Source organism: Diaporthe amygdali (assembly GCF_026229845.1).
Source record: "Diaporthe amygdali strain CAA958 chromosome Unknown NODE_37_length_474048_cov_65_229390, whole genome shotgun sequence".
In the NCBI taxonomy this organism is placed as follows: Eukaryota; Fungi; Ascomycota; class Sordariomycetes; order Diaporthales; family Diaporthaceae; genus Diaporthe; species Diaporthe amygdali.
In genome coordinates, this window is record NW_026517057.1 from 100,136 (window position 1) to 121,972 (window position 21,837).

A 21,837-nucleotide genomic window follows, 5' to 3' on the forward strand; every position below is an offset into this window, starting at 1 on the left:
GCCCAAGACTTTTTGATGTAATCAGTCCCATCTGGATGTTCCAGACGTTGGGAGAAGAGGAACGGTGGACGGACATGGCGATGACACAGTCAGTGGTACCAGGGCCAAAAAAGATAGGCTTGGGCTGAACCATGTGAACAAAACCCCTCATCCTGCGCCGCCAATCCATCCAGCCATCCCAGACGGATCCAAGAGCCTAGAGCCGAGCCAGAACAGAGCTAAAAGGATAGCCCCCCCTCGAGTTCCAGCATTTTTGTTATAGACCGAGCTGTCCATCCACACCCTCAGACGCGCCAACCCCACGCAAATTGTCCAGAAACTAGCAGCTCGAGCAATAGAAATACTGACCGCTGTCGGAGGCAGGGCCTTGCTCATTTATTTCTTCCTCCCTCAATTCATACCCGCCAGCTACTTATCCTTGGCATTGTTGCTCACCTCGAGGGAAAATACCCAGCGCAATTATATAGACTGACCAACGAACGAGACCACTTTACTGTACCTGGGAAGCTCCGAGCTCCCCTCCGTCCGCTGGCCCCGCTGCTGTCACGCTGATAGCCATAGCCCCGCCATTCCAGAGCTCCGTGTCCCACAACAAGGAGTCATCTGCGAAGTACAAGAACCAGACCACGGCCGCGTTCCCACGGTCTGTTGAGATTGTTCCTCTTCGCCTGGTAATCTACACACAATCCGCCAATCTCTCACAATGGCGGCACTGAGCAACGATCATGCGGTGGGTGAGGAGGTCTTCGAGGAGGGCGACGCCCCCAAGGATCAAAAGACCATCCACCGCATCCGGGCGAACTCTACTATAATGCAACTGAGCAAGATTCTGGGTGAGTCAATCTACCAAAACCCCATTGAAGGGTCGACTCTGGCCGGGAGGGGCGAGAGTGTCCGAGCTGGAAGTCCGAGAGGGCAACACCAGGTCATATGGTTGAGTGGTACAGCAGACGGCTGACGTTACTTTTCGCTGCTTATAGTTGCAAACCGTGGTGAAATTCGTAAGTCTACACCATCTTCATGCTCTAGCCTTGGTGTTGGGAGCTTTCACTGACACTCATTCCAGCCATTCGTGTAGGTTCGGAGCCGAGGAGACCAGGCCCCCATGGTCACCGAGAGAGGAACGGGGAACATGATGCTAATGATATGCCATTCCCGGCTCTTTAGATTTTCAGAACAGTGAGCATCTCCTTCAAACCCGAGCCAATTGGCAAGCGCTGACACATTTTGCAGGCTCATGAGCTTTCATTGCACACCATTGCAGTCTTCAGGTAAGCTGCACACACCAAAGGCCGACCTCAACAAATGCGCCAATTGGGGCCCAGAACACTGACTCTCGCAGTTATGAGGACCGTCTCAGCATGCACAGGCAAAGTACGCACAGCCTTGACCCCCTGACAAGATCCCCCTGCCCCCAAAACCCCGAAACGAAGTCATCGTGGACATAAACTCTAACTTTTTGGTTTTGTTGAACAGAGGCCGACGAGGCCTACGTCATTGGCAAGCGCGGACAGTACACCCCTGTTGGCGCTTATCTCGCGGGCGACGAGATTATCAAGATCGCACTCGAGCATGGCGCCCAGATGATCCACCCTGGTAAGTTGTTACCGACACTTCTGCGCCCCGACAACAGCAGCGGCTGGTTTCACACGACGATGATACTGACATCGCGGAAGGTTACGGGTTCTTGTCTGAGAATGCCGAATTCGCGAAGAACGTCGAGAAGGCTGGCCTTATCGTAAGTTTTCCATTCCCCTTGTCCTACTCCCCTGCACATGCACATGCGCCCGCGTCTGCAGCTCCGCCCATAACCGAGGTTGCTTTCTCCTTCGTGTCAATTGGCACCGAGCTGACATTTTGGCCTCGGAATAGTTCGTCGGACCTACGGCCGAAGTTATCGACGCCCTCGGCGACAAGGTTTCCGCTCGCAAGTTCGCCATCAAGGCAAACGTGCCCGTCGTTCCCGGGACAGAGGGTGCCGTGGAGAAGTACGAGGAGGTCAAGAGCTTCACCGACGAATATGGCTTCCCCATCATCATCAAGGCCGCATACGGAGGTGGTGGCCGCGGCATGCGTGTCGTCCGGGACCAAGAGTCGCTGAAGGAGAACTTTGAGCGAGCCACATCCGAGGCAAAGTCCGCTTTTGGCAATGGCACTGTCTTTGTCGAGCGTTTCCTTGACAAGCCCAAGCACATCGAGGTCCAGCTGCTCGGAGACAACCACGGCAACATTGTCCACCTGTACGAGCGTGACTGCTCCGTTCAGAGGCGGCACCAGAAGGTCGTCGAGATCGCCCCGGCCAAGGACCTGCCCACAGAGACCCGCGACGCCATGCTCAACGATGCCGTCCGACTAGCCAAGTCCGTCGGTTACCGCAACGCGGGTACCGCCGAGTTCCTTGTCGACCAACAGAACCGGTACTACTTCATCGAGATCAACCCCCGTATCCAGGTCGAGCACACCATCACCGAGGAGATCACTGGCATCGATATCGTTGCCGCCCAGATCCAGATTGCTGCCGGCGCGACTCTGGCTCAGCTCGGCCTCACACAGGACCGCATCTCTACCCGGGGTTTCGCTATCCAATGCCGAATCACCACCGAGGACCCGTCCAAGAGCTTCCAGCCCGACACTGGCCGCATCGAGGTGTACCGCAGTGCTGGTGGTAATGGCGTACGTCTCGATGGTGGAAACGGCTTTGCTGGTGCTGTTATCACTCCTTACTACGATTCTCTGCTTACCAAGATGACTTGCCATGGCTCCACGTACGAGATTGCTCGGCGCAAGGTCTTGAGAGCCATCATTGAGTTCAGAATTCGTGGTCTCAAGACGAACATCCCCTTCCTTGCGTCTCTCCTGACGCATCCGACGTTCATTGACGGTCAATGCTGGACGACATTCATCGATGATACTCCACAGCTCTTTGACCTCATGGGCTCTCAGAATCGTGCCCAGAAATTGCTGGCATACCTCGGCGATCTCGTCGTTAACGGGAGCAGCATTAAGGGACAGGTGGGTGAGCCTAAGTTCAAGGGCGAGATTATCATTCCTGAACTTCTCGACGATGCCGGCCACAAGATTGATGTCACCCGCCCCTCAACTAAGGGCTGGCGAAACATCATCCTGGAGCAAGGCCCTGCGGCCTTCGCGAAGGCTGTCCGTGAATATAAGGGCACTCTGCTCATGGATACCACATGGAGAGATGCTCATCAGTCCCTGCTGGCCACCCGTGTACGGACTGTCGACCTATGCAACATTGCCAAGGAGACAAGCCACGCCCTAGCCAACCTGTACAGTTTGGAGTGCTGGGGTGGAGCAACGTTTGATGTTGCTATGCGATTCCTCTACGAAGACCCCTGGGACAGGCTGCGAAAGATGCGCAAGCTTATTCCCAACATCCCCTTCCAGATGCTTCTTCGTGGTGCTAACGGTGTGGCATACTCGTCTCTGCCCGACAACGCCATTGATCACTTCGTCGACCAGGCGAAGAAGAACGGTGTCGATATCTTCCGTGTTTTCGACGCTCTGAACGACATTGACCAGCTTGAGGTTGGCATTAAGGCTGTTCACAAGGCCGGCGGTGTTGTTGAGGGTACCGTGTGCTACTCGGGAGACATGTTGAACCCTAAGAAGAAGTACAACTTGGAGTACTACCTCGACCTGGTTGACAAGCTCGTCAAGCTTAACATCCACGTCCTCGGCGTGAAGGATATGGCTGGTGTGCTCAAGCCCCACGCCGCGAAGCTGCTGATCGGTGCAATCCGCAAGAAGTACCCAGACCTGCCAATTCACGTGCACACCCACGACTCGGCCGGTACGGGTGTGGCTTCCATGGTTGCTTGCGCTGAGTATGGCGCTGATGCCGTCGACGCATGCAGTGACAGCATGTCTGGTATGACATCTCAGCCCAGCATCAACGCTCTCCTTGCCTCCCTTGAGGGAACCAACCTGGATCCTGGCCTGAACGTCCACCATGTCCGTGCCCTGGACACCTACTGGTCTCAGCTCCGTCTGCTGTACTCGCCGTTTGAGGCTCACCTTGCAGGTCCCGACCCTGAGGTGTACGAGCACGAAATCCCCGGTGGTCAGCTCACAAACATGATGTTCCAGGCACAGCAGCTCGGCTTGGGCTCACAATGGCTCGAGACCAAGAAGGCCTACGAGCAAGCCAACGATCTCCTTGGTGACATTGTCAAGGTCACACCGACTTCCAAGGTTGTTGGTGACCTTGCCCAGTTCATGGTGTCGAACAAGCTTTCCGAGGAGGATGTCAAGGCGCGGGCCAAGGAGCTCGACTTCCCTGGCTCAGTCCTCGAGTTCCTCGAGGGCTTGATGGGTCAACCTTACGGTGGCTTCCCTGAGCCACTCCGCTCAGATGCCCTCCGTGGACGCAGGAAGCTGGACAAGCGCCCCGGTCTGTTCCTTGAGCCTGTCGACTTTGCCAAGGTCAGGCGCGATCTCAGAAAGAAGTACGACGGTGAGATCACTGAATGCGACGTCGCTTCGTACGTCATGTACCCCAAGGTCTTCGAGGACTACAAGACCTTCACCCAGAAATTCGGCGACCTCTCGGTCCTCCCGACTAAGTTCTTCCTCACTAAGCCGGAGATCGGCGAGGAGTTCCACGTCGAGCTCGAGAAGGGCAAGGTTCTTATCTTGAAGCTTCTCGCCATCGGGCCCCTGACGGAGCACACCGGCCAGCGAGAGGTGTTCTACGAGATGAACGGTGAGGTCCGACAAGTCACAGTCGACGATAAGTTGGCCAGCGTCGAGAACGTCAGCCGCCCCAAGGCCGATCCCAGCGACAGCAGCCAGGTCGGTGCGCCCATGGCTGGTGTGTTGGTGGAGCTCCGCGTCCACGAGGGCACCGAGGTCAAGAAGGGAGATCCTCTGGCTGTTCTCAGCGCCATGAAGATGGTAAGTTTTGCTCCACCTATCCCAGAGTAAGTACTCGTCTTGGAAGTATTCAGGTTCTAACGTAGCTTGCGCCTTTTAGGAAATGGTCATCTCTGCACCTCACAACGGCAAGGTATCGTCACTCCAGGTCCGCGAGGGCGACTCGGTCGACGGCACGGATCTGGTCTGCAAGATCCTCAAGGGCTAAGAGAGATGAGGACCCCTCACCTCTTCTCCTCATTGGGCATTCTTGTGCGGCTTGATTTTCGCAGCGTTACCTAGATTGCGTTTCACGACGGCGCGGGTTGCAGCGGGCGGGAAGGACTTGTGTGTCTGCGTGCCCCTGCCAATGTGGCTGGCGGGATCATCATCAACGTAGTACTGGCGGCGTGGTCTCTTTTTTCTCGGATCGGACATGCGACTGGGGGAATACCTTATTATGTGCTTTTTTTTTCTTTCCCCTTTCTGGCACAGGACATACCTGTTGCTGCGAAAATAGTCCTGTGGGCAGGAATAACAGTTTTATCGAGCAGGTTTTGCCGAGTTAAGTAGCAATTGGACATCATTTCTTGTATAGTCTGTATCGTGACCTGTATGTATACATGCTGCGAACTAGTGAACGGTCCTTTTGCCCCTGGACTGCTGGCCCCGGTCTGCTACTTTGTACATTGGCAAGGCACGCGCACACCTTGCAGGGTCAAAGAGCCAGGTAGAATCTACCTTGATGCTACTCTGTAGGTCGTCGTATATGACTCTAAGGGTATTACCATGCACGAGATTGTTCCGTAGCAGATCTCTCACGAGAAGCTAACCAACAGAATTGTTTTGCGGGATTTTGCCCATGGGAGGTTATTCTGTGGCAGATCATCCCACGTAATTAATACATGGTTACCCTACAGATGGCTTGGGACACTAAGCCAAAGGTGATTGATTTTCAGGCTGGTGTGAAATGTTCACCTCAAATCCGAGCATCCGGGATCTAGTTTTACTTCGAGCTACACCTTCACAGGGATTCCAAATGTTAGATCGTGTACATCTTTTTCTATTGGCAGTTTTTTGACCCACCAGGTCACACTTTGCCCAATTTGTTAAGAAAAGCGACTTTGGATGGGTAAGTCAAAATCCAACATTTAGGATCCCTGAGGAGGTATATAATTCAGACCGCCACTCTACCGAAGACCGCCACGTTTAAGGACTGTGTAAGAACCGCCGACAGTTGCCTCGGCACTCGTACCTACACTTCCTGCCCGCATCCTTCTTCCTGCGTGGCGCCGACGCCGCCCGCAGGCTAGGGACGCCTCCTTCTCGGATGTGCGTGTATGCGTGTGCAGATCCCACGAGGGGATCGGCAGCGTCAAAAGATCCCAAACTCGGACCCGGAGCGAGAACGGTTTCCTCAGAGGGTGCATTGTTGTACGCGTTCCTGCCGAAGGAGTGCATGTGCATACATTGACGCTTGTCTCAGCCAGTTGACCGTGGGTGGTGCCTTTGGCTGGTAGGCTAGGTTATGCCGTGTAAAGTGCGGTGTATGCAATGACGGGACTATGTGGTGGGATTTGATAGGTGCTGTGGATGTGATTTGCTGGATTTGTTCTTTGGGGGTCCTCGGTGACTGCCAGCTTTCGAGTCCGCGTGGGATCTAAGAAGGGAATGTAGCAATAGGGCTGAGTGATTATTGGAGGCGGTGTGATGTGTGACAAAGCTTCATTCTCAGTCGTGGTCGAATTGACCAATACGTCCTGTTTCCCCTTCCGAAGATGGAATTCCGATACATATCCATACGATTGCTCTTGTTTCAGCTGGTGAATAGTTGGCATATTCATGCTGTACGCCCAGCCCCTCCCGCTTGAGATGCTTCGGGACTTTTGGCTCGGGTCCGAAAAAAAGGATGGCAGCCGTTGAGACCCGAGCCTTGTGAGCATATGAAGATTTGGATGATTTGAACCATAACATGAAAAGACAAAGAATTGCAATTTGGGAACAATTGTCATGGTCACAATCTAGCGCTGCTGCAACTTCTGGGGTACTTCTCATGTGATCAGCTGATTATGCATGAATTGATTAGACAATATTTAAGAAAGACCAATCTAGATGCTAAGAGGTGTATGTAATAACGCAAAATGATTTCTGTACAACATCATAATCCCTTTCCAATGCTGTGCACCTTGAAGCCCAGAGATTTCAGGTACAGGCCGTCCACCACATTTCTGCCGTCGAATACCCAGCTGTGCTTCTCCATTAGAGTTGCCACACGCTCCCAGTTTACAACATCCTTGTTCCCGGACAGCGTAGAGTGTCTCTCACACTCCCTGCAGCTGGCTTCACAAGCGCTTCGTTGCACAAGCCTCTGCAACGGATCCTCGGTGTCACCACCGGTCGTACTGATCGTGAGCTTCTCAAGTTCGATTATATCCGTCTCCTTGAGATCTGATTCACAATGCGAGATGACGTTGTTGAGGCTTTTGGGCGTTGAAACTGCTTGCTTGTTCAACGCCACAGCGGCTGTGCCACGGAATTGCTCCCACTGGGTGAGAATGCAGACGGCTGAAGCCCCCTCGACGGCATCTCTCCACCCGCTAACAATCTTGATGCGGCTCATCATCTCGTCGTCATTGACAAGCCTTCGTATTTCCTGCTCGACCTCATCGGGCGCGCAGCCAGGATCGAACACCGCAATTTCGCGTGGTTGCTCGAGGGCAAGCTCAGCGATGATGTGAACTGCGACACTGTTTCGGGTGTCGTTTGTGCCGTCCTTGAAGGCAAATCCAAATATGGCCAGCTTCTTGCCTCTGAGAGTGCCATTCAGCTTGCGAATGGCAGTTTTTGTGAATCTCTCGCGCTGGTACTGGTTGATGTCTAGCACACTAGTCCAATAGTCTGCAACTTCAGGCAGGTGTAGACACCGGGCCAGGTACGCCAGGTTCAGGATGTCTTTCTCGAAGCAACTCCCGCCGTATCCCACGCCTGCATGCAGGAACTTGGAACCCAGGCGGGAGTCCGCGCCCAGGGCGCGGCTGATCTCCTCAACATCAGCACCGAGCTCCTCGCACAGCGCGCTGACGGCGTTGACGCTGCTGATGCGCTGGGCCAGCATCGCGTTGGCGACGAGCTTGGCCAGCTCGGAGGAGAAGGTGTTGACGGTGAGGACGCGTTCTGGCGGCACCCACGCGGTGTAGACGTTGCGGAGGGCCGCGGCCGCCCGCAGGCCCGTCAGCCCTGTGCCGCTGCCTATGAGGATCCGGTCTGGCCGCATCAGGTTGGCGACGGCGGAGCCCTCCGCGAGGAACTCTGGGTTCGAGAGCACCTCGAACGACGTCTCAGGTCGGTACTGGCGGAGCTGTGTGTTTGTGCCTGACGTTAGCCTCGACACGTGCTTGGCAGTTGAATGATGTTTGCTTTTCCCCCCTCTTCATCTTTCATCAAATAGTGTGTTTCAGTGCACCACCCGAGACATCATGACGGGCATTTCCGTCCAGCCTCACACGGCATGTCCAAGATGGGAAGGTCTCTGTTTGTATGACGAAAGAAAAACCAAAGCAGAGACAATGTGGCGGCGGGCGTGAAACCTCGGGCAGACTTACAATATCAGAAATAATTCTTGCAGTTCCACAGGGGACTGTGCTTTTCTCAACAATCACCGCGCCACTCTTGGCGTTCTTCGCGATCGTCCTCGTCGCTGCCTCCAGGGCTCCCAGGTCCGCGCTGGCGCCGGCTCCCATGCCGTACATCTTAGTGGGTGTGTTCACACAGATGAAGATGATGTCTGCACTGGCGATACAAGGGGTGACGTTGGTTGAAAAGAAGAGGTTAGGCTTTCGCGCCGGGAGGTAGACGCTGGATGAGTCGCTCATGCCGGAAACCCCAGAGACGGTGGCCTCGTTGGTGCCGTCTCGAGCAATTCGCACGATCTTGGGGAGTCCCGTCTCGTGGATGGGCAGGTGGTTTCCGTTCCATGCTGCGATGCGCTCAGTGTTGAGGTCCACAACGTTGACGGTGATGGAAGGGTTGTGGTAGGCGATGAGGGCCGCCGTGGGGCCACCTAAAGCATTGTCAGCGCTGAACGATGTGATATCAGTGAGATATCCAAGGGTGGTGCGTACCGACGAAGCCTGCTCCGACGAAGCAGATATTCCTCACTCGAGGAGCCGATGACAGCGTTGTGAGGGTGGTGTCTGAGCGGGTGCGTCGTTGCACTCCATCGAGCCGGTCTGGCTTGCGGTCAGGAGACTCGCCGCGGGAGCTGGGAGGAGAAGTGACGGGTGTAGCCTCGCCAGATCCCCAGACGTCCGATACTGAGGACCTGGTAGTCATGATCGAGTCTGTACTCATCTCACGCAACAGCGGCGGCATGGTGATGATTGCCGGGTGAGTATCCATGATGCAACCAGGATCGCAACAGTTGTGCGAGGAATGTAAAAGCGAGTGTTTGATTGTATCAATGGATAAGCGAAGAATATGCGACTGTGAAGGGTGACCGCAGAAATGAGAAACCACACTGGGGGGGACGCAAGTTGATCGACAAGTTGGGTTTTCTCATTATATTCAAAACGGCATCGTTATATGTAGCGAGCCGGATTGATGCCTGCGCTTGTCCGCCAGACACAAGTCCGATTTTCAGCTGGACACCGCCCATGCGCTGGCCTCTGGTCTGGCCGTCGATTTGGACCCATTCGATTAGTTTTCCAAAGACTTGGCTATCGCGATCTGTGGCTCCCAGCTCCCTGTATGAGGCTTGAGTCTATTCCCAAGTTCGACCATCAACAATCAGTCTGGCCTAGGCTTCCGGCCTTCGGGTGGCGAAATACCCGGGAAAATGAGGAGATATCAGAGATCGCCGCCTGTGAGTTATCTTTTCCTATCAGATCTCGTCCCATACTCAGACAATCTTGGGCCGAATATGTTGTGGTCCCACGTTGTGTTAGCCGCTGATGTACCATGTTCCTGCTTTGGCACCACCCTCCCGCTTCGTACCATAAACGAGTAGGAATTATCCCATGCTCAGCCGGCGTTTCCCTGCCAGCCTGCCTGGTCCAGCGCGCCGAGACTTGTAACAAGTCAGGTCTCATGATGGTGTAGTGTAGACATCCCGGCTTGAGCTGTAAGACTTCTTTGACAAGCGGGCTATGTGCGAGCCATGATAGGGATAGATCGCTTCGTCAGCTGGGTGGAGTTCCGATGAAGATAGTCGCAATTTGCCAGAGACCTAGACCGTCGCAGTATCCAAAAGAGGCGTGCGACTAAATTTGCACATCACTCCTCCATTCAAAACACATGCACGCAGGCCTGGACTGGATTGGACCGTTGCTTTGATTCAGCTCACGATTGCTGCCGCGAGACATGCAGCTCGGAAAGCATTATATGCTGTGCTCATTCGGTTCAGGTTGACTCCAATAATGCCTTATGTTCTCTCTCTCATTTCAAACCGTTACTAGGTATCAAACACCTGAGATATCAAGTTACATTTGGACTTTGTCGAAAGTGTAGACAAAGAATGGCAAATTCCGTGATACACATGGTCGATGGAGCTAGGAAGCCCCCTGTGGCGGATGGGTCCCGGGGCCGCGGTAATAGTTCCTGAAAGGGGAAGACTGAAAAAGGTTCTGACATAGTCTCACCAGCTACTTTGTGTAGGTGGCTCTTGGTGGCGCACAAGAAGAAACGCTCTATTGGATGTGAAAAGCCACCATTTCATTGACTCGGCACATGTTAGTGCATGCATCGTAGTTTTTACTTGCCGGGCGGCACAAATCCCTGTAAAAAATATTTATGGCGACTGTACCTTCTGGGCAGGGGATGAACACATGGTATCAAGGGGGAAAAGAAGTAATTGGGCGCCACTTCTCTTAGTGGCCATGGCGTGCTTAGGTAGCAATTCTGCAGGCTGAACCAGGAGGTGGACATGCTTAGGCTGCGCACTTTAGTCGAGTATCTTGTCCCGGGAAAATCTGTATCACAACCTTATCTCAGCCCCACTTTCAGAGTGTTACCCAAGACCAACCAAAAAAAGCTATCAAGTACCGCTAGAGTACAGGGGTACCTGCGGAGCATCCGTTTGCATTCCAGTGATTGTTTCCTAGACAGCCATGCGCCTAGATAGGAAAATGGAGTGAAGTGGACTGTTCACAATTCACAAAATAGCGTGAGGGTTCTGTGCAGCTCATTGCTCACACACATGCGTGACAAGTGAGCAACAGACGGCTACTGGAGTCCTCACACACCTGCTGCACTTGTCCTCATTTTACTGGGCCAAATGTGACACTTCCTTTCTCCCCGGAGTAATCCCTACCAGCCATTCACACATACTTGCCCATCGTATTGTTGGACGGCTGTGAACCCTGAGAGCGCTGGAATTGGCACTTACTGTCAGAGCATATTTCTGGGCTTCTTCCACAGGCACTCTTCACCAGTTTTTGGAACACACATCACTCAGTCTCCCCATCCATTCCAGACTCTCTAGACCCTTTCCCCGTACCATACTCTTTCGAGATTCGTTTGCCCAGGGTTGATAGCAGCCCAGGATGATACCACCCGCACATGCAGCCCTCTTGGCAGCTACCCTGGCTTTGCTGTCTGGTGTCAACGCCTCCAAAAAATCGGCTTCCTCAAACGGCTACGATGCCATCATATGTGGCCAAAATGGTTACTCAGATGACTCTGGTCTATCATGTAAGTGCCCCTCCTTCGCTATTCACTACACAAACCCACTGTAAACACTCCTAGGAAATTTATTCTGACAAAGGAAAAGACAGTGCAAACGCCTGGAATCCTGACGACAATGGTTTCCAGTGCCTTTCAGTAAGCTACCCTGTGTGATGCGGACAGTTCTATGCGGCCCGAGACATTTTCCCGTGTCTGCAAGTCATATCACCTTTCCTCAAGTGCGTTGCACTCGGTCGGGAAGAACTGATTTGACAAGGCTTGCCTGCATATCTTTACTAATTCCTTCAGATCATCAACGCAAGCTCTTCCACCACCAGTGGCTTCGATGCCACATGGAAGTGGCCGGGAGATCCAGATGCAGTGCATTCTTTCCCGCATGTAACATTCTTGTCGGATGACCTGCCGGTCACCGTATCTAACATCTCCGCCCTACGGCTGGCCGCATCATGGGCGTACGCCCCTGGCTCGATCTCTACGGCTGATGACGCGGGACGCCTGGACGGGTTTGACACCAACGGCCTCAATGACATCGGGGCAAAAGCCAACATCGCGTTCGATATGTTCATGGACATGGACAAAGTCAAGGCAGCTTCTGCTACAGCTGCCAAGTATGAGATGATGATTTGGATCGGTCAGGTTGGCAATCCTTATCCTCTCGGATTCGATTCTGAGAATGCCACCTGTTACACCCAACAGCTAGGCTCCTTCAACTTGTGAGTTGTTTTTCTTATCCTACTCCCTTGTCACTTCTACACCAAGGGTTCATTCAGCTTTTTCAGCTACCCTTGAATGCAACCTTGTCATGCGGGACCCCCGGTCCTCAGCTCAGCCCGATGCGCTTCCCCTGTCACCCATCGCATTGTAACACCATGCACCTTTTTCGCTCTCGGCCTCCAACCCATCCCGGCCTTAGTGGCCTGTCACACCCTGCGCTCGGCCGAGCGTCGACAGGGGGCCGGCCTCATCTCGGCACGCACTGCTACTGTGGGGGTATCCACCACGCCAATCCTATCTGATGGGCCATCGCTCGAGGCTTAATCCTGGTCATCCCCAAATGATACTGTTGGCCAATCACTGAAGATTTTCTTTTTGCAGCACGCTGTACACAGGCCAAAACTCCCGAGGCACACTGGTCTACAGCTGGGTCTCACCAGCAGATCAAACGTCGTTCGATGAGGACATAACTCCGCTACTGCAATATCTCTGGCGCAACGAGCTCGTATCTGCCGACGCCCGGATCGGGCTTGTTGAATTTGGTTCCGAAGCTTACCACTCGGGCAACAATGTCACCTTCAGCGCCGGAGATTTTGACATGAACGTATGGCTCGGGACGCCTGTCAAATTTGAGCTGAACCCAGTTGCAGATCACTGCGAAGCGCCGGAGAGCCCAGCTGGCCCACAAGGCACGGGCTCATCCTCATCGGAAAAGGGCATGGGTCTCAGAGCTAGAGAAGCTCCGATGACAGGAGTCATTGTGATGGTCGTCGCCATAGTTTCTGCGTTGGCAAGCTTAGGCTAGTCTGGCTCGTGGCTTTTCCACTATTACCCGTTTTGTATGCCACTTCAACAGCTGTCGGTATCGATGGCTTGCTACCTGGCCTCTCAATGTTTATTATTCGTCGTTTCATCATCATCGCCACTTTTCTTATCATACTTTCAAATTCCATTTTGGTCATCCGTGCGATGTGGCTTTTTCTCTCTTGCGGCTCATCGTTCTCCCCGGTTACCCAAGTGATACCTTCACGCCCGCAAGACATATCACCCCTCCTGAACGTGTGAACACTTTACTGGAGAAGTCCTTGTTCGGCGATGGCAAACTCTGCTTTCTGCTTTTAGTATCACTCTAGCGTGAAGCCATGCCCGTCTCTGCATACTTCTTTCATACTTTTCGCTGATAACCGAGATTTTCTTCAGCGGCCTGCCAGCTTCCGAGGTGGAAACCCCTGCACTCTAGACTCTCTTCTTGATGTTTTGCTTCTCACCGACTACCCTGCCGGGTTCTCCTCTTCCCGGAGTGCCCCTGGTGGGGTTAGCTCGTCTAGTCTTGGACAATTCTGGACGATGAAAAAAGAATGGCCACTGCCTGGACCGACATGCAGGTGACTTTTGCCCGTATCGGTGAACGGGCGGACAAACAAAATGTTATCTGCCTTAGCCACGTCGGACCCCCAAAGCGCGTTCGAGAATGGCAATTGGGCCAGGGTCTAGAGCTCAGGTTCGAGGACCTGAAAGACGAATTGGGCTTAGGCACAGAATACATTCGATAGTCTCTGTTGCCATCGTTGATCCACAACTCTCACCTGATGCTTGGCATACTCCAGTGAGGCAAATCCCAACTATCAAGATCAACTCCCGCCTATCACATAACTAATACAAACTCTCATCCACTTTTCCATGAGTTCTGACTTAGTTTTTGTGTCTGTGCTTTTTAATTTAGCTAGAGTTGACGGCTGCTCTCTTTGAATCACTTGTTGTCACGCATCTCGGCTCTTCTTCACACTCGCTCGCACTCGCTCGCCTGCATCTTGTTCCCCTCTCAAAGTTGGAACCCGCTATTCACACGCTCTCTTTTGTTTCAGTTCGTTTACTTTGCCGTTGCTCAACTGCAGTGGTGACACCTATTCTGTTGAACTACCACGCCGTTGCCCGTCATGAGGCCTGCTCCATCACCGCCTGCGCGTGCTGCCGGCAATCCCTTCGAGGCTCGCGAATATCAAGTTTCGCAAGGCTCTCGACCAAGCAGCATTGGCCACTCCTCTCAGGCCTCGACTGTGAGTCTATGCTACCAGATCTGATGTGAAGAACACTGACTAACAATAATCATAGGATTCCTCTCTGCCTCGTGTTCCTGCCGCAACTGTCTCCCCGGCATCCGTCCGAGGCCACAGTCGACTCGCAGCAAGCCCCATTCGCCCAGAAGATCCTGAGATTGTGAGTCTTGATTCACAGAAATCTGCCAAAAGCGAATCTCACTAACGACTTACAGACTCCTGCTCCACCAGTGACTGAGCAACAGTCACAGGTAGATTCCAACGCAGGGGTCATCAATGAGAAATCCGTCCCCTTCGATTCGGACCCAGAATCAAGTGCCACTCCAGGGAAGTTCACAACAGGCGACAAAAATGAGGCCGACAATTTCCAAGCAGCGGGTTCGTCGGGTGAGGCCAAGGCCAAGTCCCGCAACCCTTTCAAGCGGTCCTACCACTGGATGCGCCGCACCTATTGTCCCATAGAGGAGCCTCCTCTGGTCCTCCCAAGTTGTCCCACAGATGCTGAGAAGCTGTCGTATGTCCACACCAACCGAGTTCCACTGTACATATTCGGCATCTTTTCTTTCCTCTCCCTATCAGCCGGAATGTGGCTGTTCTCACTCTGCGCAACCCCATTCTACTGGTACGGCGCCTTTGTCGGCTTCCTGAACATCTACCTCCTCATCAGCTACTGGGTCGGCGTAGTCGGCAAGGACTGGGACTACGAAGCTCACAAGCAGCGAGTTGAGCGGCACCCACTCAACGACGAGACCTCACCCACAGTGGACGTCTACCTCCCCGTGTGCGCCGAGGAGGTTGAGATCCTGGACAACACATGGAAGCACATCACTCAGCTGGACTGGCCCGCGGACAAGATCCAGGTGCACGTCATGGACGACGGTGCCAACCCTGCGGTCCAAGAGCTCGCACAGCGCTACGGCTTCAACTACACTGTGCGGGAGGACCGGCCACGGCTGAAGAAGGCGGGCAACCTGCGGTGGACGTTCGCCCGGACGAGTGGCGAATTCTTTGCCATCTTCGACGCCGACTTCTGCCCCCGCCCAGATTTCCTCAAGGAGTTGATGGTGGAGCAACTCGACGATGAGAAGGTCGCCATTGTGCAGAGTCCGCAGTTCTTCCGCGTCACGGATGAGCAGACGTGGGTTGAGCAGGGGGCTGGTGCGACGCAGGAGCTGTTCTACCGTGTCGTTCAGGTCAACAGGAACCGGTGGGGTGCCAGTATCTGTGTCGGAAGTAATGCGTTGTATCGTCGGGCTGCTCTTGTGGATGTTGGAGGTACAGCGGAAATTGGATTCTCTGAGGATGTGCACACAGGGTAAGTGACGATGCGCAAGTTGCATGAGAGTCTTTGATGCTGACGCGAGACACAGCTTTGGCGCTGTCGACAGAGGCTGGAAAGTCCGCTATATCCCTCTTTGCCTCGCAACTGGCGTTTGCCCTCCCACGCCACGCGCTTTCTTCTCACAGCAGATGCGCTGGGCCCGAGGCAGTACTACGCTCCTTACCAACGGTCACTTCTGGGTGTCAGAATTGACGTTTGTGCAGAAGGTCTGCTATCTCTGTGGTAAGTCTGCTAGCCGTGACATCAGGAAGTATCAGCAACTGACCAGAGTACCTTCTTTACAGGCTTTCTGTACTACTCAGCTGTCTCCCTGGGCATCTTCATCTCACCCATCCCCGGAATCCTCCTTCTCTGGATCCGGCCTGAGTGGTTCAAGTACTACAACCTCGCCTTCGCAATTCCCTCGCTCTTCTACGGCCTCGTCGTCTTCCGAGTCTGGGCCAAGGCTTCATACGGAATGAACGTCCAGCACGTCATGCTGATCCAGTCCTATGCCTATCTGACCGCCATCAAGGACCGGTTGTTCAACATCGAGCTAATGTGGGCGGCCTCTGGGGACGCCAAGGCACACAAGAGCCACAAGTACCGCAACATGCGAATCCTCTGCTGGGTCTGGAGCATAGCCACATTTGGCGGCATGGTCAGTGCCGTGACTTGGAGGCTGACACATGGATTTGAGTGGTATAACCCGATCCCACTGATTTTGCTGAACCTTTACAATCTTTATGTTGCACATCGCTTCCTTCTATGCAACTGGTAGAGAGTTCCATTCCTCCCATGAGAGCAGCGGACCGTATGTGGAATCCTGGCTACGTCTTGGCTTGATGCCCAGTTCTCTCTTTTTCCTTTTCTAGACACTAGCTCTAATTATCATTTCCTTGCATACACGGCGGAGAATTCAGGTGGAAAAAAAATTCACTCATTTGTCCGTCGTCTATCTCACTCATTGAAATTTTTAACAAAACAAGCATGATTTATTTCATGATATTATTAGACTTAATAGACCAATAGAGCAGGTGATGAAGCCAGGAAATCCCAATGATAGGTTGCACCATACCTCGCGATTCAATGTTATTATGAAGGAGAAATGTCAACAGTCTACTCGATTTCTATAAGGAATGAGATCTACATTTTGCAGTTTTTTGCATCGATTTTGAGTGCATTTGTAATGACCCACACCTCAATGCCATGTATGCTGTGTGACTTGGCGAGGTGCTGATGCATTGGTGGGATGGGAGGTGGCAATTTCCAACATGTGCTTGCCTGCACAGAAGCCCACATATGTGTGCATGCATGTGAACATCTTCATATGGTATCCTGAAATAATTTTGACATTGTTTTCAGAAAACCAGACCCTCACCCCATGGAGTTTCCAGGCTCATACAAATGTGAGCTAAGAAGTCCGTACATGCTCATCTCCCAGCCTGATATCCTTCTTTTTTTTGGTACTTCCAATCAAACGGAATACCAACTCACGACGAATGCTCGACTTCTCCAGCCCCGGGCTCCGTAGTCTTCTCCTGTATTTGCATCCTGCTCTCTCTTCTCTGCCACGGGGTCTCGCCTCCCCATCCATGCTTCTGAACCCTCTTGCTTGTCTTCACAGCATCCTTTTCCAAGAACAACCAGTCAATCTCTTCAAGAGTAAGGTTACTGGTTTCAGGATAACAGAAGTACACAAGCGGGACAAATGAAAAGTTGAGAGCCATGAATATGAGGTATCCCTTCCATGCCAGATTATTCAGCAAAGTTGGTGTGACCATGACAACAAAGAAGTTCCATAGCCAGTTAGAGGATATTCCAACTGCGGTTCCTTTTGCTCGGACGTGCAATGGTAGGACCTCAGGTACATATACCCACTACAAACAATTGAGAGTCAGCTATCAAGGCACTGAGGGAGAGCTATGTCGGGGGAAAAGAAAAGCGGGTGTTGAGACGATATATTTCTGTAGCCCATCTCAATGATCACAACTTGACGAAAGGGCTTTGAAGCAAAGAGTACAATAGCTCTCGGATATAGTTGAGATCGAATAAAACTGTGTCCTGATTATACGTACCGGAATGCAGTTGGCGGTGGCGCCGAATATGAGCATATAAGTGAAGAAGAAGGTTACGCTGGCAGAGGATGTCGACTTGGCTATCTGACCACCCCTATCCTGGAAGCTGAGAAGGATCGAAATCATCATCATCGATATACCGAGTCCGAATGATCCCCACATCATGGGCTTACGACGACCGTATTTATCCTATGATATCTCGCATTAGTTATGTTTCTCGCTGTCAGGCGCAACTCACCACCGGATGACACGGAAAGATTTCTTTACAAATACTGTTACGTACCAGAAAGAATGTTGGGAAAAGGGACCCAAAAAAGAACATGGCGTTGATGACTCCACCTAATAGCAGAGAAAGTTGTCGAGACAGCCCAACGTTCAGCTGCAAAACGCTTGTGATATAATAGACAACCAAGTTGATACCACCCATCTGGTTCATGAATTGCATGCCGTATGCGAGAAGAACCCGTCTCCCAGTTTGGACTTCGTCGCGCTTCAGAAGATTGGACCAGCGGTACTCCCCATGCTCCCGTTCGATCTTGAGAGCTTCCAAGATTTCGCCCTGCTCTTTTGCGATCTTCGGATCATCTGGAGGTCTGTCATAGACCTTGCAAAGAATTTCAAGGGCTTCTTCTTCCTTGCCGTGCGCGTAAAGGTACCGAGGAGACTCGGGGAGGCCAAAGACCAAAACGATGACGACGAACGCGAATATCATCTGGCTTGCAATGGGGAGTCGCCATGCGATGGAGCCAGGAACGAAACTCATTCCGTAGTCGTACCAGTATGCGATCTCTATCCCTACTCCAACAAACAGAGGCTCTGACGAGACTAGCCGCCCGCGCTTAGATGCTTCACAAAGCTCAGATTGGTACATCGGTACCGTGCTAGTTTCGATTCCGGTGCCGATTCCGGTGACGAAGCGTGCGATCATGATGTGGGGTACTGTGAAGGCACTCGTTTGTAATGCCGCTCCGACCTATAGCTTGAGGTTTTAGCAAAGTTCGTGTTGACCATGACTGGTAAATAGACTTACAATGATGAACACCATGGCAATCCACATCGCCAGCCGCCGACCGGTCTTTTCGCAATAAATGAATGATAGTATACAGCCGGTGAAGCAACCTAAATTGTATATGCTGACAATAATACCCTCCAGACTGGGGTTGGGATGCCCGAACTGTAGACGTGGTTAGTAGTGCCTCTGATCATTCCACCATCGCAGGAGTAACTCACTGTATTGAGGAAGTCTTCATTTCCCACGATTCCGCTAAACACTCCTTGGTCGTATCCAAAGAGAACAAAGGCCTGCGTCGAGTCAGTTATGCACAGTAACACCTATGGGACCCTATGGTAATGAGATTGCGAAGAACGGATGGGTCCATCTGGAGCTGCAATACTCATACCGCACGGGTGCGCAACCAACGAAATGATCCAACGTTCAAAAGAACCTGCAATAAGGATCTTACCATCTGGCACGCTATCGTAATAGCTATTTGAAGCTTTCTGCCCCGACCAAACCAATTAGTCTGAATCATGATGTGCGGTCCTTTCGAGTCTCTAGAGTCTTCGATGATGTTGAGAGGTCATCACACCAGAGTTTGTGAAACGTGGGAGGAAATCTAGGAATTAAGCCTCAAGGGAAGGCCGTTGCATTTTAACGGTTCATGGTTGCATATCCACTTGATCTTGCCCCTCAGAGCCATTGCCGCTTACCGGCACTATTCCGATGTCAGATCATCCAGTCGGCTTGCCAGAATAGGACGAGCCGGTGACGTTTGCAGACTAGGAAGTGAGCGGCCAAGTCAATGTACTGTTTGACTGGAGCGGATCCAAGTCGAAACGTGGGGAATGATCGACAAATCTTGTCGGTTGTGGGGCTTTACCCCGGAAATGACCCATATTCCCGGGTGATTCCCCAGATCTGGGGTGGGAGTCTGGGGTAGTGGGTTCGGACAGCCGGCATCTGTCTCCTGCGCGTGACTTGACCAGCATAACCTTCTCGTAGGATAGACTGATGCAGTGAAACCAACTGGGGTGTCGGCCAAGAGGAATTTGAGACATAGCCAGTTCAATCACTGCGAGTGTTACGTGAGCCATGTGACTACTGTAACAGACGCCAGATGTGACCATCTGCCTGTGATTTTGTTTTTGTAACGGCTGTCAACCAGCAAGTTCTCGTCTCTAAGACCATGAAACTGTTTCTCGCAGCGATCCTATCTTCCTAATGTCGACGTCGCTGACTTTGACCGTACCCCATCCAAATTGGACCCTTCTTACATGCACTCTTACTCCCGTGTAGCTGTATTTCAACGTTTTGAAGTATTTTTCTCTATAATCTACGTCCATATGACCTCCTATACATAGCCTTCCAATCGAACCGGTCAGTTCAGCTCAGTTGCAACTTGGTCAGGAAGGCGCCCTCGCTGCAATGATTCAACACGGTGCCTTCAAAGCAGGACTTGTTCAGCGGCTCCCTCGTGGACTTCGTACTGCATTGAAGCTCAGCCCGTCCTCACCTCAAGCATTACTATGAAGCCGCAGTAAATCTGGATCTTGTCAAACCTCTTTATGCCAATGCCCTAGCTTGCTGCTCAGCTTCGCCACCGGCGCAACGAGGTATTCAGACCGACGATGGAGTAAAACCTCCTTAAAGCCTAGGAAACAGTAGTAAAAACGTCGAAGACCAAGAGGATGTCGATGATAACGACCTCTCTCTGTAAGGTGTCAGCACTGGGAAGAAAATTAGGTTTTAAGGATTCGTACAGATTAAGAACATCCATCCTTATGCATTGTAAAACTTTCCTCTTCCCCGCTAAGCCCGTAAATGTATCCCAGCTCACCAATGCGTTCAGCCGATAAGGCTGGCACCCCCTAATCACGCGCTGGCTCTTTCATTGAAGAGGGAAGGAGTTTCTAATACTTATGTGTCGAGTGCTTCGTCGCGATCGCTGAAGGCAGGCGCTCGCTTCCGTGCGACCTCACGATGATAAACTAGGTCTTTTCCACCAGGAGATCTAGCCCAGCTCGCGGATCTGAAAGTCGGTACTCAGAAAGACCTCCATGCCTTAATGTGTGTAGATTAGATGTCTGCGATGCTTTTAGTAAAAAGGTATCCCTGTGTGAAATCGGTAGCGCTGACCTGACTAGAAGGCCTGACAAGCCAAGCTTGTTGGGCTCAATCTACACTGGCACTGCGTCGCCATGTTTATTCAAACATAAGTTTTCGATAAAAAGTGGGCAGCTTCTCTACGACCTTAAATGTCCAGCCTATGTCCTGGGATCTTGGGTCGCTGCGAGATTGCGTAGTTGTCATCGCTCCGTGGTAAAGGCAGCTGGCGGCCCGCTTATGGGAGTATAAGGTGCATAAAGACGAATACTGGAACGCGGCTGGAGATGATTGAAATCGCAGTAACTTCTCATCGCGCACGCAGAGATTAAGTTTCTCAGCCGTGTCGAAAAGTGAGTAGACTTTTCCATCCTGAAGATATCGTAAATTCCCAGAGCTACTGTCCATACAGCTTCTAGTGTTATCGCATTGGAGGGGAGTTCGCGGATTATCACCCCAGTTAGACCAGGGCATGCGGCTTACCTTTTTTCTGAGTGATGAATTAGGTGGAAAGCCCCTTCGGGGCCCTGGGTGTTGAAGGTATAGGGACTGTCAGCCGCTCGGTCGAGGTGATCGCTTGTGTTCCACAGTTATGAGCCATTGGTTCGTTTAAAAAGCGTTAGCTTTAAATCTCTTGAAACTGTCCTGGGGCTGCGCAGACGCTAAACCCTGTACAAAAAGGTTCGCGGCTACTGGTTGCAATTCCTGGGGCTAACCTAATTATTCGTTCAAAGCGATCTAACCGTCTTTAAGGTCGCGAGTTCGAATGCCCAGAAGTTGGAGCGTCAGCCGTACTGCTTTATGCCGGTCCGCCTGGGGTGTGTGTTGAACCTATAGGGGTTGTCAGCCTCTCGAACGAGGCGATCGCTTTTGTTCCACACTGGGAGCTATTCGTCTTGGTATTCCTGCTGGGAGGCCATAACACCTGGCGGTTTATTCAGCACCCGGACAAGGGCCAAGGACCAATCCCGTTCAGAGACTATTAAGAAACTGCCAGGTGTTTACACG

General features: G+C 52.3%; 5 protein-coding genes across 5 annotated transcripts; 3 read left to right on the forward strand and 2 right to left on the reverse strand.

Moving 5' to 3' along the window:
• Positions 1-703: 703 nt before the first annotated feature.
• On the forward strand, positions 704-5,104 carry J7T55_002057 (pyruvate carboxylase; the record flags this gene model as incomplete). The annotated part of the gene is made up of 10 exons (XM_053133429.1): positions 704-833; positions 981-1,001; positions 1,067-1,074; positions 1,168-1,179; positions 1,234-1,271; positions 1,343-1,374; positions 1,477-1,596; positions 1,677-1,738; positions 1,873-4,917; positions 4,997-5,104. The coding sequence occupies 10 exons, from the start codon at positions 704-706 to the stop codon at positions 5,102-5,104; spliced, it is 3,576 nt and encodes a 1,191-aa protein (XP_052988616.1).
• Positions 5,105-7,033: 1,929 nt separating this feature from the next.
• Positions 7,034-9,273, reverse strand: J7T55_002058 (udp-glucose 6-dehydrogenase; the record flags this gene model as incomplete). The annotated part of the gene is made up of 3 exons (XM_053133430.1): positions 7,034-8,233; positions 8,478-8,935; positions 8,997-9,273. 3 exons carry the CDS (start codon positions 9,271-9,273, stop codon positions 7,034-7,036), a joined length of 1,935 nt encoding a protein of 644 aa, XP_052988617.1.
• Positions 9,274-11,414: 2,141 nt separating this feature from the next.
• On the forward strand, positions 11,415-13,075 carry J7T55_002059 (uncharacterized protein; the record flags this gene model as incomplete). The annotated part of the gene is made up of 4 exons (XM_053133431.1): positions 11,415-11,562; positions 11,642-11,691; positions 11,845-12,269; positions 12,652-13,075. 4 exons carry the CDS (start codon positions 11,415-11,417, stop codon positions 13,073-13,075), a joined length of 1,047 nt encoding a protein of 348 aa, XP_052988618.1.
• A 1,132-nt stretch (positions 13,076-14,207) lies between these two features.
• J7T55_002060 (uncharacterized protein) lies at positions 14,208-16,429 on the forward strand (the record flags this gene model as incomplete). The annotated part of the gene is made up of 5 exons (XM_053133432.1): positions 14,208-14,327; positions 14,383-14,487; positions 14,543-15,642; positions 15,698-15,891; positions 15,954-16,429. 5 exons carry the CDS (start codon positions 14,208-14,210, stop codon positions 16,427-16,429), a joined length of 1,995 nt encoding a protein of 664 aa, XP_052988619.1.
• A 712-nt stretch (positions 16,430-17,141) lies between these two features.
• J7T55_002061 (uncharacterized protein) lies at positions 17,142-19,192 on the reverse strand (the record flags this gene model as incomplete). The annotated part of the gene is made up of 6 exons (XM_053133433.1): positions 17,142-17,528; positions 17,727-17,915; positions 18,010-18,699; positions 18,757-18,900; positions 18,957-19,028; positions 19,190-19,192. The coding sequence occupies 6 exons, from the start codon at positions 19,190-19,192 to the stop codon at positions 17,142-17,144; spliced, it is 1,485 nt and encodes a 494-aa protein (XP_052988620.1).
• Between the last annotated feature and the right edge of the window lie 2,645 nt (positions 19,193-21,837).